Below are 16,489 nucleotides of genomic sequence, written 5' to 3' on the forward strand. Positions count from 1 at the left end.
GCATGCGATTCGTTTCCTCGACTTCCTTTCTTAGCTTCTCCTGAACATTCGGATTCAGCGCTAGCTCATAAGCTAGAAAGGTGAGTGCCGTTGAGACAGTGTCAAATCCAGCCAGGAAGAAGAAGAAACACTGTCCAATCATTTCGTTCTCGGTCATCACATGTGTAGAGTGGGTCCTTCCTATTTCGGACTCTTCAACGGCAGCAAATCCTGCGTTTTGTTCCACTTCTTGTTGCTGGTGCTTTAGCATACCTTGTCGTGCTTGCAGCAGCAGGTGGATCATGTCCGGACGAACGACACCAGACTCTCTCGATTTAATGGCATCCTTAATAAGTTTCGAAAAGAAGTCACTCTGCTCTTGACCGATCATATCGATGCCAAACCGAGCCATCCAGTCCGGAAACAGTCGGAAACCAAACAGTTTCATTAACATTTTAAAGCTTGTAAAGTTGGCAATTTCCAACCCGTTTTTGTAAAACTCGTTTTCGCGATTTCTAGACGAATCGACCTTGATTCCAAACGCACAGGTTGCGATCACATCGTTGGCGAATCGTGAAAACAGATCCTTCATGTCGTACTCTTGGGCTCCCTTCTTCCGATAGAACTCAATCATGCTTTCGCTGCACTCTACCACAAGTTCAAACATTTGCTTCATTTTTACTCCAGTGAACGCCGGACTCAACGTCGATCGCATGCGTTTCCAGTGCTGTCCCGTCAGCGTGAAAAGTGTCTTCGTGGCGATTAAATTGGGATGCTCGATGTCACTGGCGCCGAAAACGGGACGATGGTCAATAAAGTACTCGAAATCTTTGATCGCAATCAGCTTGATTAATTCCGGATCACGAAGCACAAACATCGGCATCATGGTGTCAAACAGGCCAAACACTCTGAAAGAATTACAGCTTAGCGTTCGAAATTGCCTTGTCATTTAATCTATAGGTACTCACTTAGCCCCCGAGTACTTGTTGTAGATGGATTCGATGAAATCCGGAAAGGAGCAGCACTTCAACATTAATCGACCGGTGCTACCGAGAAACGGCGTAACGGCCATCGACGGTATCGGTTTGTTGTGGAAGTAATCATGGCTCTTAGTCAGCAGATAGTAGATAAGTGCTGCGATTAACGTCCCAGCGCAGAGATAGGCCACGTCGATTTGCATGGTGTTTTGGGGAGTGAACTCGCGATCCGTCCCGTACGGCAGCTCAACGTCAACTGAATGTTCAAAATTTGGGGAGCGTTGATGAATGGAAGCTTTGATTAAATTTAGGTAGGGTGGAACTTGAACAAGTTTTTTTTTTCGAGCCATAAATGATATCTTTAATTATAAGCAAAAACGACACTAGAATAAACGACACTGAGAAAAACATGACACTTTGAGAAGATTTAAATAATGCTATTCATCAACATTTTCTTAGTAATAGTTAACTAACATTTTAAACTTTTCAAAATTTTATGAAAAGTTCTTCTTGGAGTACTTTTCACTTCTCTACCACGGTCAGTATGATTCAATATCATTCCATACGTATTTAATTTGTACTCTTCATTTTGCGGAAAAATCTCATACTTATCAAAGTCACCCTGTTTTACGGTAATTGCAAATCATGACTAGCGTAATTTTTTTGAATTCGGAAACAGAGAATTATGCGACAATTTTGGATAATTTGTGGCAAGACGAAATTTGACGGGATAGCTAAGAACTTATATTTTTCGCTGTAAATAATCATATAACAATTTGACTGAAGAAAATTGGAATGGGGAGACTAGTTTGTTTTTGGAAAATAATTCAAATAATAATAATAATAATAATAATAATAATGATTTGGTATATTTTAAAAACTATTTAATGTTTTATATTAACTGATTATTCATTCAAACATTAAATCTTAAACTGTAGAAATAAAAATCGTCATTTTCTTGGTCTAAACTCCAAATGAACGCCCTTTTCCGGTATTACATCAGTCATACTTTTAATGAGTACTAATGGCACTTCAGTTTTGCTGGTGCGTTCAAACGAGAAGCTTTGCATCATGTAGTAAATAATCGTCTTCACTTCGGACAGTGCAAATCGCGATCCAATACAGTTTCTCGGACCAATGCCGAACGGGAGATACGTTCCTGGTTTGATACTGCCCTTCCGGTCGTCGCTGAACCGTTCCGGATCGAATTTCGCCGGATTTGGGAAATATTGAGGGTCATTGTGAAGCGCATGAACAGGGAACCACAGTGCCGTGTCTTTGTCAATTTTGAACGAAAGTCCGTTCCCGTCGTCCAGTTGGTAGTCTTTTACGCATAAACGATCGATAGCCGGAGCTGGCGGCCATCTGCGAAGAGTCTCAGAAACTACCATGTCTAGGTATTTCATCTTCTGAAGTGCATCGTATGTCAATGACTTTCCTCCAAGCGATTCTTGGGTGTCCTGCACCTCTTTGTACAGTTTGTTCTGTACCTCTGGATTGATGGCAAGTTCATAGGTTAGGAATAGAAGACACGTTGACACGGTATCAAAACCAGCCAAGAAAAATATCAGACACTGCGCAACCATTTCCGTATCGGTCATATCGGTGGACACCTGCACTTTACCGACATCGGATTCGTCTACTGTGGCGAATCCTTCATTTTGTTCCTTTTCCTGTTGATGTTTTAGCGTTCCCTTTCGCGCTTGGATCAGTAGATTAATCATATCCGGTCGAACGATGCCCTTTTCGTTGCGATCCTTCACGGCAGACAAGATCAACGACGAAAAATAGCTGTTCTGCTCTTCGTCGATCATATCAATGCCCAGGCGACCCATCAGAGCCGGAAACAGTTGATATCCGATCATCCTCAATATCACACTGAATCTACCAAAGTTCATCATTTTTTTTTTTTTTTTTGAAATTAAATATGTCTTTATTGAACATTCTTATAATAATTACATTTCTTTTACATGATAAGTGGTATGGCCTAATGCTCTTCATCTTTGTTGTATTTTTCGTTTTATTATTAACTGATCACATTTATTTATTTGCTTCAAATTGTTTTACATTATTGCATTGAATTGAATACATTTGGGTAAAAAAGAAAAAAAAAATCTCTATAACAGCTAATCCTAACCTAAAACTAAAATAAAAATTCTTTGAATTATTCAAAATCATTAGAACGAGTAAACTACGAACTGTATTTTAAGATGAATGCTCCAAGGGTTCTTACTTGTTCCTGGCGAGTTTTGCACCCACGCAGTGTTGTTGTCATCTCGATGAAAATGTTCAGAAGTTCTTGTGGTGAAAACAGGTCACTACTGCCTTCACCCATTGATGTTGGTTGGTTTTCCCTCGGTTGCTGACAGAAGCCTGGAGGTGTTGTATGCTCTGCAACTCTTTGCCGCTGATTCAACGGCAATGGCTGCAGATTTGGAACCACTCGAACAGATCCCGCTCCAGGTGACGCCAAAGCAGGAAAATCCACTTCCGTGAAAGTTGGTGGTGTTTTGCGACGATTTGGTTGGTGCCTCGTCGTCGCTTGCTGCCGAATTTTCACAAACTCAGCACGTTTTGGGCAGCTTCGATTCTTGGTAGAATGGTCGCCGCCGCAATTGAAGCATTTGGCTTCGATGTTCTCGTTGATTGTTTCGCAAGCTTGTGTTTTGTGCTCACCTCCGCAGGTTGCACAACGACTCTTGATGAAACAGTTCCTTCCACCATGTCCAAACTGCAAGCAGTTCGAACACTGTGTCACGTCACGGTGCACTGGACGATAACGTTCCCAAGTCACGATGATGTTGAAAATTGCCCGAACTGCTTTCAGCTCAGACGGCGTTGTCGATCCTTTCTCGAGATGAACCAGGTACAGTTGATCACGATACTTGATGTCCTTGTTGTGTCTCGTCATCTTGAAGACTTCGATCACGTTCAACTTAAGAGTTTTGAGCTCTTCTTTCAGCACACTCACATCCATGTCATACAGGCCTCGGAGGACCTGTTTCATGGGGCGTTTACCTGGATCGTCATGGCTGTAGTATTCAATCTTTGTGTTGTTCAGGAAATCCCGAACGTAGTTGTAATCCTTTCTGGTAGGTAGCAGAATTTTGAGTCCATCAGCACACAAGCGAATGGAAGCTCGTAAAGCACCAGATTTGATAAATCCGGTCAGCCACTTTCGCACCGAATCCGATGACGATGTTTTCACAAAAATGGGTGGCAACTTTTCCCGTCGTTCAAATTCTTCCTTCTCGCTCACGTCCACAGGGAGGGTAGCGAACTGGTTTTCAGACAATTTTTGAGCGTCCTTGCTCAAACTGCCTGGCTTTGCAGGTAGCGCTTCGGCATTCTTTAGCTTCTTCAAATCTGCCGATCCTGCTGGTGAGGACCGCCTCTTTTTCTTGCCCTGAGGCATTTTTGCACTTTTTAAGCACTTTTCAGGAGCTAAAATCCAGGAGTACCTCACTGAATGATGGTCCACAAAGGAATGACTTTGAAGTTCATCATTTTTTTACCGTTAACGTAAAATTCGTTATCCTTATCTTTTACAGAATCTACCGCCAAACCGAAAGCACACGTCGCCACAACATCGTTGGCGAACCTCGAAAACACATCCTTCATTTCGTACTCCTGTGGTCCCTTCGATTTAGCCTCTTCCCGGTAGTATGTCGCCATCCTTTCACTGCACTCGACGATCAGTTCGAACATTTGGCGCATTTTGCTCCCCGTAAAAGCCGGACTCAACGTCGCTCGCATAGTCTTCCAGCGTTGTCCGGCCAGCGTGAACAAAGATTTACCGACCAACAAATTGGGATGATCGTACTCGGGATTTCCAAACACAGGCTGATGATCCATGAAATGATCAAAGTCCTTCACACCAACCTGCTTGATCAACTCCGGATCACGGATCACGAAAATCGGTCTTGTCATATCCATCATCCCGAACACTCTGTGGAGTAAACTTATATTAATCCCATTTCAAAACGAACCTCAATTTCTATTTGATACATACTTGGCATTCGCGTACTTGTCGTAGCTGTTCTGGACAAACTCGGAGAAGGCGATTTTCTTGAACAACATCGGCCAGGTGCTTCCCACAATTGGCTTAACGGCCATCGAGGGAATCGGCTTCTCGTGGAAGTAGTCATCGTTCCGGGTGATCCAGTAGTACAGGAAGCCCAGAATCGCGACTATCGGTACGGCGTACGCAAGATCTATCTGCATCGTGCCGGTTGTTTTCAGTTCGGTGGTTTGAGAAGAAATAATTTTGGGCTACGCTACAGAGCAGTAAGAAACGTGTAGCCGTTATCAGCTCACAGCTGATTAGTTTCCAAATATGGCAGGTGAGAAATTTAAAATTGATAACATGATAAGACACGTTTTGAGCTTTATGTGTATTACAGTTATCAAACATCCTTATATGGAAAGTAAAAATTATGCAATATCGAAAGTCGATTGCATTCAAAAAAATTTAAACGTGCTAAAACATGCTTAAAATGATTTTCAACGCACGGAAATGTATTTTACATTATTTTAAGTTAAGATAAGCAAACTTCCATTTCCATTGAAATTTTGATGTTATTTGAAAAAGTATTTGTTGGAAGCTTCTTGTGTTGCTCGGTAGAATAAATAGCGAGATGATAACTACAAATACCAAACATTGCAATGAAAAATTGCATTATTTATCAGTAAAATTCTCAAGCTTATCATACTACTGATAAACCCATTTGGGAGGTGTTTCCCAAATATGGCATGTAGGGTAGAGAAGTCATCAATGAGACACGGGGAACAATGATAAAATGGCTCTCACAAGTCGTAGTTTCAACCAATCAGGCTCATATTCTGGGGAAAGGTGTATCTACTGGATACACGTCTGCTATAATAGTGGCTTTGGTTATGGACGCTCCCTTGAAAAGTTATTCATAAATGTTTGATTTTTGGGTGTTAAAGTAAATTAAAGACAAAAAATACTTTTTCGCTCGTAGGCTGCCATTTACACCAAGACTAATATTTCTTCAAATTTCTTTCGACGTTCCATAGGGATTGAGTTGGGCTACAATGTTCTTTCATTAGGTTTGACCAAAATTTAGAATATATCCAGAATCCAGGGCTGTCTCATTGTTCCCCACTCATTTTAGCCCATGGGTAACAATGAGACACTTTGATTTTTCTTCATAAAACATTAAAAAGTCTGTGTAAATCTTTCAAAACATGAATTTACTGTGATTTTTGGCATATTTATAGATTTTTAACTTCATTCAACCAAACATACAAAGTTATTTGGTGTAAATATATGTTGTTGTTGTTGTTGTTGATTTTATTGGGGGAACTTTAACCCTATGGGTCATTCGCTCCCGAGTGTAAATATAAGGATTTTACAAAATTTAAATACTTTATAGTATAACTTTTGTTAATTAAAGTTTCATGTTGGCAAAATTACTCTAAAATGTTCAAGGCAAGTCACCTGTAATGGAACAATACAAAAACATGATGTTTTATTAGAAAAGTATTGATTTTCGTAAAGTGTCTCATTGCTCCCCAGCTGTCTCATTGTTCCTGCCAATTGCGACTACAATGAGACAGTTGAATAACTCTGGCTGTAGATGTCGGATCGATCTCATATTTTGGTCAATGTTAGAACACACTAAAAGAAAGAAAATGCAACAAAAGGCTCATTAAAACATGCTGATGAAAAAATTAAAAAAATCGTTGAAAGTTGAAAACCAAAAGTGTCTCATTGATGACTACCCTACCCTAAGTGCTGAAAAAGTTCTGTTATCCCCAGTGGTGTCTCTCAAAATGTACTTTAAGAGGCTTTCTTTTCCAGATACGCTTATCAGTTGTTGCTTTCAGCTGTTAGTTTCAGCTGTTGTTACGCAAGCTTAAAAATTCTGTTAAAATTTATTGGCAAAGCTGATATCCACATTTCATTCTAATTCGTCATAATAACCAACTCCGTTAGTTTGTCGCAGTATCAAGTTGATGAACGCAATTAAGCGCGCTAATCATCAATTTCACTTTCTTACCAAACACACAAACAACAAAATTCCGCACTACCCCAAGGCATGAGCCGTTAACTTACGATCAACGCGTCACAATGAAGTAAATTGAGTAGAACGACTCAACCGGTGGAGTTCAATTTCTGTGGCTCTAATTCTCACACCTTTTGCGTAGCGACGATGATTCACTAACTCATCATAGCACCCTTCTAGTGTTTCATTAGTCGCCTTGCAAGATTCTTAAGTTGATCATAGCAGGCGCACAGCAAAGGTCAATGTTGCGCATCGCCTACTGCGACGATGTCTCCATTTAACTTTTTATTAGTTATGATGATGAACGAGATCGCCATGCTTTTTAAGCCAGTTATGTTTAGTCTGGAACTTCGTTATGCACAGTTCAACAAAGTCAACGGAGGAGTACTTTTGGAGTTTGATTGAAAATGCAAACTATTCACAATTTGAGCCATTCTCACTTCATTCAGAGCAATCTTATCTTGTCTGATAAGGTAGCTATATTATTCCTTCGCATGTCCCCAGCTGCTTTAGTCGCGTGCCACAGCCGAACAGCGATGGAGGTCGATCTGCTGTACGTCACCACGTTCGTTACCATCATTGGTCTGCTGTACTATCTACTGACCAAAAACAATGGGTACTTCCACGACAAACCAATCCCATCAATGGCCGTTTACCCTCTGTTGGGATCGTCAGCACCGTTGATGCTGAAAAGGGTTACTTTCCCGAACTTTGTCAAGTTAATTTACGACAAGTATCCGTCAGCTCGGTAAGTATCAACGTTCGTGTGATTCCTGAAATCATTCCTGAAACACGTTATTCTCACTAGGGTGTTCGGGTTTTTCGACACTACGACCCCGATCTTCGTCATCCGTGATCCGGAGCTGATCAAGCGGATTGCGGTTAAGGATTTTGACCACTTTGTGGACCACCGACCGATGTTCGGTCACGTGGACATGGACGGTGATGATTCGCACAAGCTGTTTGCCAAATCACTGTTCGCCATGACTGGACAGCGCTGGCGGGAGATGCGAGCAACGTTGAGTCCGGCGTTCACCGGGAGTAAGATGCGTCAGATGTTTGGACTGATGGTGGAGGGATGTGAGACACTGATGCAGTACCTTGAAGATCAAACAAATGCCAAAGGAAGCACGGTTGAGATTGAGGTTAAGGACGTTCTTTCGAGGTTGGGAATCGACGTGATTGCGACTTGTGCCTTCGGGTTGAAGGTAAACTCGTTAAAAGAACCCGAGAATGAGTTTTACCGACAGGGTAGAAGAATTGTGAATTTTTCCGGATTTGGATTTATATTAAAGATAGCCTCAATGCGGTTCTTCCCCAAGCTGACGACAATGCTCGGAATCGACGTTGTTGATCGTGAACAAGCTGATTACTTCACTAAACTCATCCGGGATACTATGAGCACTCGCGAAGGTCAAGGTATTGTTCGGCATGATATGATTGACTTGCTGATACAAGCTAAGAAAAATACTTTGAGCCATCAGGAAGAGTCAGAATCACAGGACGGCTTCGCAACCGTAGAGGAATCCAACGTTGGAAAGGTCCAGCTTTCTCGACCAATGACGGAAAGTGAAATGGTGGCGCAGTGTTTGATTTTCTTCGTTGCCGGGTTCGAAGCAGTCTCCACGACCGCCTTGTTTGCAGTCTACGAGTTGGTCCGTCATCCCGAAATTCAAGACAGGCTGTACCAAGAAGTATTGCAGACTAAGGAATCCCTCCAGGGAAAGCAAATCTCGTACGACGTGCTGCAACAAATGAAATACCTAGATATGGTCGTATCGGAAACCCTCCGCATCTGGGCACCTTCAACGGCCACCGATCGTTTATGTGTTCGTGACTACGAACTCGATGCTGGTGACGGTTTGAGGTTTACCATCGATAAAGGAACCTGTGTGTGGTTCCCGGTTTATGGATTGCACCATGATCCCAAGTACTACCCAAATCCGGAAAGATTCGATCCAGAGAGATTCAACGATGAAAACAAACGAAACATCAACCTAGGAGCGTACCTGCCATTCGGCAGTGGTCCCCGGAACTGTATTGGATCCAGATTTGCCCTCATGGAAATCAAGGCCATTTTGTACCACATGTTGCTGAAGTTTTCGTTCGAACAGAGTGAAAATACCCAGATACCACTGCAGCTGGAGAAGGGATTATCAAACCTGGCAACGGAGCGAGGGCTCCATGTTAATCTGCGTTTGAGAAGTGATGTAAAATAGATAAGAGTTCTTATCAGCAAATAATAAGCTAGAATTTAAATATTTTGTGTTTTATGTGATGACGACCTACGACAACAATGAACTGAAGATGTGTAAATAGTTTTTTAAAGCAATGCTCTCCTGTTAAATACGATTAACGAATCGAATAGTTTGAAAGCATGATTCTTTGAATTTCTCACAAAATTCTTTTCGCAAAACAAAGTCCAAGATATCTGAATGCTGTTACCGTTGTGGAATACGAAGTTGTGGGATGGGAGCTAGAAACGTGATTTGCTTATCATCCGAATAAATAAATTGATATGAAGTGGCAGAGTCAACTAACATGCCATATATCGCAGCCAATCAAGGGGTTATAATACGCAATTGTGGCTGTTTCTGGCTGCAGTTCCTCACAGCACTTTCACCAGAATGGAGATCGATCTGTTTCACCTAGCAGCAGTGATTACAATCTTCGCGTTGGTGTACCGTCACCTTACGAAGAACAATGATTACTTTCACGATAAGCCGATACCTTCGTTGGCGGTGAAGCCCGGCATCGGATCAACCGGATCGCTAATGTTCAAGCGATGTTCTTTTTCGGATTACATCAAATCCATCTACGACAAGTTTCCGTCCGTCAAGTGAGTATCCCGCGAGGTGTCAAATTCTAAAACTTCTGATCATCAACGATTCCCACAGAGTGTTCGGACTGTTTGATACCACGATGCCATTCTTCGTGATACGCGACCCAGAGCTGATCAAACAGATTGCTGTGAAGGACTTTGACCACTTTGTGGATCACCGGACCATCATGGGCAACGACGACAGTGGAGATTCACCGAGGCTGTTTGGCAACTCACTGTTTTCGATGAACGGGCAACGGTGGCGGGATATGCGGGCAACGCTGAGTCCGGCCTTCACCGGAAGCAAGATGAGGCAGATGTTCCAGCTGATGGTTGATTGCTGCGAAACGATGGTGCGGTATTATGACCGTGAGGTTGGAAATCATGGTGGTTCCATGGAGATTGAAGTGAAGGATATGCTTTCGCGGGTTGGAATCGATGTGATTGCTTCGTGTGCGTTTGGATTGAAGGTGGATTCGTTCAAGGAACAAGAGAATGAGTTCTTGAAACAGGGTAGGAAAATGGTGAACTTTGGACGAATTGGATTGGTGTTCAAGATGCTGGCGATCCGGATGTTTCCAAAGTTATTGGGTGGACTTGGGTTCGATATAATCGATAAGGATCAGACAGAGTACTTTACAAAGTTAATTAAAGACACTGTTAAGGCTCGTGAAAGTCAGGGTGTTGTACGGAATGATATGATCGATATGTTGCTACAAGCTAAGAAAGGCGAATTGAAGCATCATCAGGAAAAGGAAGAACAGGAAGGATTCGCCACGGTGCAGGAGTCCGATTTAGGTAAAGGTTCAGTTATCAAACCAATGACAGAGAATGAGATGATCGCTCAGTGTTTCATATTTTTTATTGCTGGATTTGATTCCGTGTCCACGAGTGTTATGTTTGCTATTTACGAGCTTGTTCGAAATCCGGAAGTTCAAGACAAATTGTGCGTAGAGGTACTGAACACTAGAAAGTCCCTGCATGGTAAACCTCTCACCTACGACGCTTTGCAAAAGATGGAATACCTGGACATGGTAATCTCAGAAACGCTACGAATGTGGGCACCGGCCCCAGCTATTGATAGACTTTGCGTCCGCGACTACGAATTGGATGACGGTGAAGGGCTAAAGTTTACCATCGAAAAAGGTACTTGTGTGTGGTTTCCGGTTCACGGAATACACCTGGATCCCAAGTACTTTCCCGAGCCGGAAAAATTCGATCCAGAGCGGTTCAGCGATGAGAACAAACAGAACATCGTGTCAGGTACATACTTGCCGTTTGGGGTTGGACCACGGAACTGCATCGGGTCGAGGTTTGCCCTTATGGAAGTGAAAGCGATTTTGTATCACATGCTTTTGAAGTTTTCTTTTGTTAAAAATGAAAACACTCAAATTCCACTTGGTTTGAGGAAGGGATTTACTAATATGGGTACCGAAAAGCCAATTTACGTACAACTGGTGAAGCGCAATTAAGTTTTTTGGAAAATTGTAACTTATAAACAATAGAATAAACAAAATTCAATTCACAAAAATGTCTGTGTCATCTCATTACTATCATCGCCATCTGATATCTCTAATCTACAAATGAAACTGTTTGCTACTCTTGAAAGGTGCAAGTGCAGTTTGCATTGTACAAGTGTTACACAAAAAAACACTTCTGCTAGGGCAGCAATACCTCAATTGCGTTCCAGCTTGTCTCGAAGTTGATAGCACTTGAATCTTACAGTAGCATGGAGATCATCATTTTCTACCTCGTCATCTTGCTAAATACCAACTACAACCAGCTTTCAACAGTCACTTATTTCACCAAAAAATTTCTTGAATGAACCAGTCTGTATAGATTAAGCGGATTTTTTTCTGCAATCTAGACTATAATCCTAAGGACCACAAAAATATTTTGAATATTTCCTCCCACATTTTCTAAATATTCAACTCCACCATGGTAACCCGTGATAAAGAAGGTTTTTATCATTTTGTAGATTATTTCTGGGAACTGTGTTGGAACCCATTAAATGAAAGCAATTTGTATCGTTGATTCGTTTTTGATAGTGAATTAAGGTCAAATTGATACTAGACACGGGAAAGCCAATATAAAATAAGTTTTCTAAAACAAAATTGTTTAGTTTTCATATCTTCTAAATTGTAGAACCATCTAGTCATCACAGAGGTTCTACAAATGTCATTAAATGACAACACAACACACTGTTCAAAGATACTTTTTAGAACATAACTCAAAGATGTCCTCACTTGAATCTAAGATTGCATCCTTCCGATCGCGAAACCCACTTCAGCCCATACCTTTCGAGTTGTTTCCAGAGTTTTGTCAAAGTTGGATCGAGAACTATTACGAGGACAAGGAAGCAGTTCTCTCCCAGTTGAGCGATTTCAAGGCACAAACGAATCATTTGGGTGAAGGACCTGCAAAGGACGAATCAAAGATCGGCGAAACAAAGGTCAGAAAGCAGACCAAACCACATCCGGAGCAAGTGAATCTTTCCGGAGCGATGCGCTTGTACGGACGGATAAGTGAAGACTGCATTAAGTTGGATCGAGGTCTGAGAATGATCAGGAAGAAGCTGGAACGCCTGGAGCCGGATGTTAAGGAACTTGAGATCCTGGGTGAAGTACTGAGCAAGAATGCAGCCAAATTTGTCAGGCCAAGTGCAAAAAAGATGGGAATGAAAGTAACCGAGCTGGAGCAGATGGAGAAGGAATTGGTGAACGTTGAACTAGAAGATAACGAGGAAGAAGTGAAATAATTATGTAAATCTAGTTATTGGAAGTTACACCAAAAATTAAATAAAATCATCATCAAAAGAATCGATAGCTTTGGAACGTAATTTGAGCTCAACTAAATTCAAATCAAACGCAACTCTTGAAGACCTCCAAAGAGTGATCTTTTCTTATATGGTAAACTGAGCCAACTCGGTCGAATTAGTTGCATAGCAGACAAATCAATCTCATTGGTTTCGCTCCGCCGGCAACTTTCGCAACTTTGAAACCGATCTCGAGTTGAATATCCACCAATTTGAGCCAACGACGGCTATGTGCTAACAATTTAAACCAAACGCGGAGCACCCATATCTGCAACATGCTCCAAGGGTCAACGCGCTCTATTGTGCCACTGACACCGACAACCAACCCCCACCCTTCCCTCTTTTTAAATAATAAGCGACCATTTTCCGCTCAGTTTGCCGCTAAGACAACAATGCACGGCTTTCTCAATCGCCGCCAAACAACAAAACGATCGCATATTAGCGGCGAACTCCATTATTGGCTAATTATACATATTTTGCACCATTGACTTAGTCCGGCCGGTGGTCTGGACATCGCATGTACGAGGTCCGGGGTGCATATCGTTCGTTGGTGGCATTTTGGCTTTGGGTTAGCATAGAGAGGTATTTAGAAAATGAAGCTGGTGGTCTTGCAAAACAAGTGATTCTTTCAAAAAGGTTGTCGGGACCTGGGAAATTTTAAGTTATTGACAATGTTGAAAATTCATGAAACGTAGTTACTGTGATTATTCGTTCATTATTTACACCAGGTTTTTATTTATTCTTTTATTATTTTTTTGTTCTCGGTCCTAACCTGGTCGCAGCACCTAAAAGGATCGAATAAAAATAAGTTATGAAAAAAATACACCCGGGGTACCTGTTAGATACACAATTAACAATATTAACAATACATGAACATTAGGGTGCCCAGGATATGGGACTTTTCCTCAAATGTTGCTCCACAGACAGAATATTGTTCCTTGAGCTATTTTAGGACTATGGGCAAAATATGAGAAAAATCGGTCATCATTTACCCATTGATACTCGAAAGGGAAGTTTGTATGGAAAAAATTGAAAAAATGTATGAAAACTCAACTTTCTTACGGTTTAGTTTGCACGGTGCGCTTCTTCCATCCAAAAATGCCCAATAGTGAGATTTTTATTGAAAATTTTAAGCTCTACAATTTTGTAGAACAGACCAAAGCTGTAAAACTTGATCCTGAAAAGTTATTAGCGATTTAAAAAAGTCATTTTTGTATGGAAAATATTTTGTTCACTAACTTCAGGCTCGGGTATCAATGGGTTAATCTCATCCAATCTCGCTCAAAATTTGCACAGATGCTTAAAATAACCCAATGAACATTTGACCCATTGAATTTGATTTATCAATTTAAAATTCATAGAGTAGTTCTCTACGGCTTCGCCATCAATTACCAGAAAAATTACCTTTTTTTTTATTTAACATGTTATCATTGATAAATACACTCCCAAAATACGTATTTTTAATTTTCGTTTTCAAATTTGCAATCAAAAAGTGTCTTACATTTATTATAGTAAAATTTTTCGTTATCAAAAAAAGCACATTTGAAAAACATGTATGTATGTATGTATGTATGTATGTATGTATGTATGTATGTATTAGTACCCCCGTCTTGGCAGGACTTGCCCATGACCATGACCATGTATGTTTCAACTAAGACGGTTTGGTTAGTAACCGACTTATATCTTAAAGACCTTTTATCATTTCTCAATCCAATCATTTCTTATGAAATGATTAAATAGACAATTAAAGATTATATAATGTATAACAAAGTACAAGTTGTTTGGAAGCATTTATTCTTTTTAATCAACATAAATAAATGGAATAGCTTATCTTGGAATAAAAATTAAACAGATCAAAATAAAAAAAAAATAGGAAAAGGAAAATCAAGGTACCAAAAGCTGAAAGAATTGTAATGGCTAGTTAACAAAAGCTTCGAAACAGGAAAAGCACACTTGAGAAACATGTTTAAAAATGCTTAAAAAATGTCCTACAATTTTTCCTCTAATTCTTTGAAAATCGGGCCGTAAAGTTTTCTCATATTCTTCATATTCGAAACAGTTGACAGATCGACCAATTTACAAAAAATCATGGAAAATGGATAGTTGTACATAATTATTATCTTTTTTTTATTTGATTTTCAGAAAACAAATTCAATGTTACATTTACCAAGCCCTGCAACTAAAGGACAATTTGACCCCACTGCCGTGCCAATAATTGCCCATTTCAGCGAAAGTACTACCCCGCTGAGCAACTCTGTTAAAGGTCGTCCCCGTTTACGTGAGAGATCAACGGAACGCAGTTGAACCCATCCCGCCGCATAAAGGAGCCCCACGTGACTAATGCTTTTCGCCACTGCGCAATCATAATCGTAAAAAGCCCAAACCAGTAACGACAGTTGAAATAAAGAGAAACAAATGATCAACATACCGTCCCCAGGAGTTACGTCGACCGCTGAGTCACGACCCGCTGCCGATGATTCATCGGCCTCGGCGATCACTTCACGCCTAATAAGGCCACCGCTCCTGCCGTTGGCGCCGCCGTCAAAGGTCCTCCTCAGAGGGCCACCACGATTGATAGCGCTTAGAAACTGCACCCGCTTTTTCTTGGGCAGCGTGCAGAAATTCTTCACATCGATGTAACTGATTTGATCTTCGCACTTTTTGAACACAACATCATCCACAGTGGCATCTTCACCCGTCACTTCAGGCTCACTGTCTACGGACGATTCTTCCTTGGGCGCGGCGTCTTCGTCTTCGTCGTCTTCTTCACCGTACGAATCCAACCCATCGATCTCGTCCAGGTACGCGTCCAGCTCGGACAGATAATCGTGCAGCTTGGCATTTGGATCCTCGAGGAAGCTCTCCACGAACCGTTGGTTCAACTTGAGCTTCTTCTTCTTCAGCGTACAATAGCCTCCCACTCCAGCCTCAGAAGTCGAACCATGACCATCAACGAGAGACGTTTCGTGCACATCACTTGACCCACTCCCAGCGGCCGGTTTCTGCGGGCGTTTCTTGCGAAGCGTGCAGAAATTCTCGATACTTTCACTGCCGGCGGTTTCACCATCTTCCCCCTGCTGCTGCTCCAAGCTCTTCTCGCAGAAATTCTCAAACGTGCACATGTTTTCCTCGTACAGCAAATTTCGATTCACCTCGTCACTGTTCCCCTCGTACCCGGAAGCCCCAACCTGACCACCGTTCACATTCCCCATGATGACCTTGGTCCCGCGTACCGTACAGAACCGTCCGATCCGGTCGGCATCGGCACTGGAATTGCCGCTGGACGACGTGGAGGTCCCTTCCGTCCGGAGATGACGATGGCCATCGTTAGCATTGCCGTTCAAATTGCTTTTCCGCAGCGTGCAAAAGTGCCGCAGATTGTCCGTTGCCACTGTTGGCAAGGTGTTCGCGTCACCTGCGGAAGTCATCTTGCAGCTTTGGAAAGGGTTACAGGTGCAGCGTCACACCGTTGACCGGCAGGTGCTATGTTTGACACGGAGTTGGTAATCGAACGGTGAGTGGCTTGTTCATGTTGTTTGTTTCTGAAACAAGAAAAGAGAGAAAAAAGCGTTTTGATTCAGATCATAGAAAATGCCAGAGTTCTGTACGCATTATTCGGGTGTCAAATTTCGAATCCAGCGACAAAAAAGCCACAAGCATGTTTCATGAAACCCCAAAAACCCTTCACTTTGCATAAGTCAGCTGAGCTCAAGGCAGCCAGGAGTGGCGTAAAAATGGAACAAAAAATATTATTCACGCGCCGGCACGTTAATTGATCAACCCTCGAATGCCGTCTTTACAGTTATCTACTCCTACTCAGCTGTTGAAACAAGTGATAAAATGCAATAAGTTTAATTATGGTTGT

At 41.7% G+C, this 16,489-nt stretch overlaps 4 protein-coding genes across 4 annotated transcripts in view; 2 read left to right on the forward strand and 2 right to left on the reverse strand.

The window, feature by feature from the left end:
• The window catches only part of LOC6043056, a 96,876-nt gene that overhangs the window by 59,845 nt on the left and 20,542 nt on the right, over positions 1-16,489 (reverse strand). The window contains exon 2 of the mRNA XM_038254596.1: positions 15,053-16,166. Coding sequence (XP_038110524.1) covers positions 15,053-16,052 — 1,000 coding nt within the window. The 5' untranslated portion in view covers positions 16,053-16,166. The remainder of the gene's footprint in view (positions 1-15,052; positions 16,167-16,489) is intronic.
• On the reverse strand, positions 1,837-5,766 carry LOC6043067 (cytochrome P450 9e2). The gene is made up of 3 exons (XM_038254602.1): positions 4,969-5,766; positions 4,464-4,905; positions 1,837-2,857 (listed from the first exon to the last, which is right to left on the reverse strand). Exons 1-3 carry the CDS (start codon positions 5,178-5,180, stop codon positions 1,907-1,909), a joined length of 1,605 nt encoding a protein of 534 aa, XP_038110530.1. The 5' UTR covers positions 5,181-5,766; the 3' UTR covers positions 1,837-1,906.
• On the forward strand, positions 2,441-9,247 carry LOC6043068 (cytochrome P450 9e2). Its single transcript, XM_001855211.2, has 3 exons — positions 2,441-2,459; positions 7,493-7,736; positions 7,797-9,247. The coding sequence occupies exons 2-3, from the start codon at positions 7,525-7,527 to the stop codon at positions 9,205-9,207; spliced, it is 1,623 nt and encodes a 540-aa protein (XP_001855257.2). The 5' UTR covers positions 2,441-2,459; positions 7,493-7,524; the 3' UTR covers positions 9,208-9,247.
• Positions 9,352-11,340, forward strand: LOC6043069 (probable cytochrome P450 9f2). Its single transcript, XM_001855214.2, has 2 exons — positions 9,352-9,827; positions 9,886-11,340. The coding sequence occupies exons 1-2, from the start codon at positions 9,616-9,618 to the stop codon at positions 11,279-11,281; spliced, it is 1,608 nt and encodes a 535-aa protein (XP_001855260.2). The 5' UTR covers positions 9,352-9,615; the 3' UTR covers positions 11,282-11,340.

This window comes from Culex quinquefasciatus, chromosome 2 (assembly GCF_015732765.1).
Source record: "Culex quinquefasciatus strain JHB chromosome 2, VPISU_Cqui_1.0_pri_paternal, whole genome shotgun sequence".
NCBI lineage: Eukaryota > Metazoa > Arthropoda > Insecta > Diptera > Culicidae > Culex > Culex quinquefasciatus.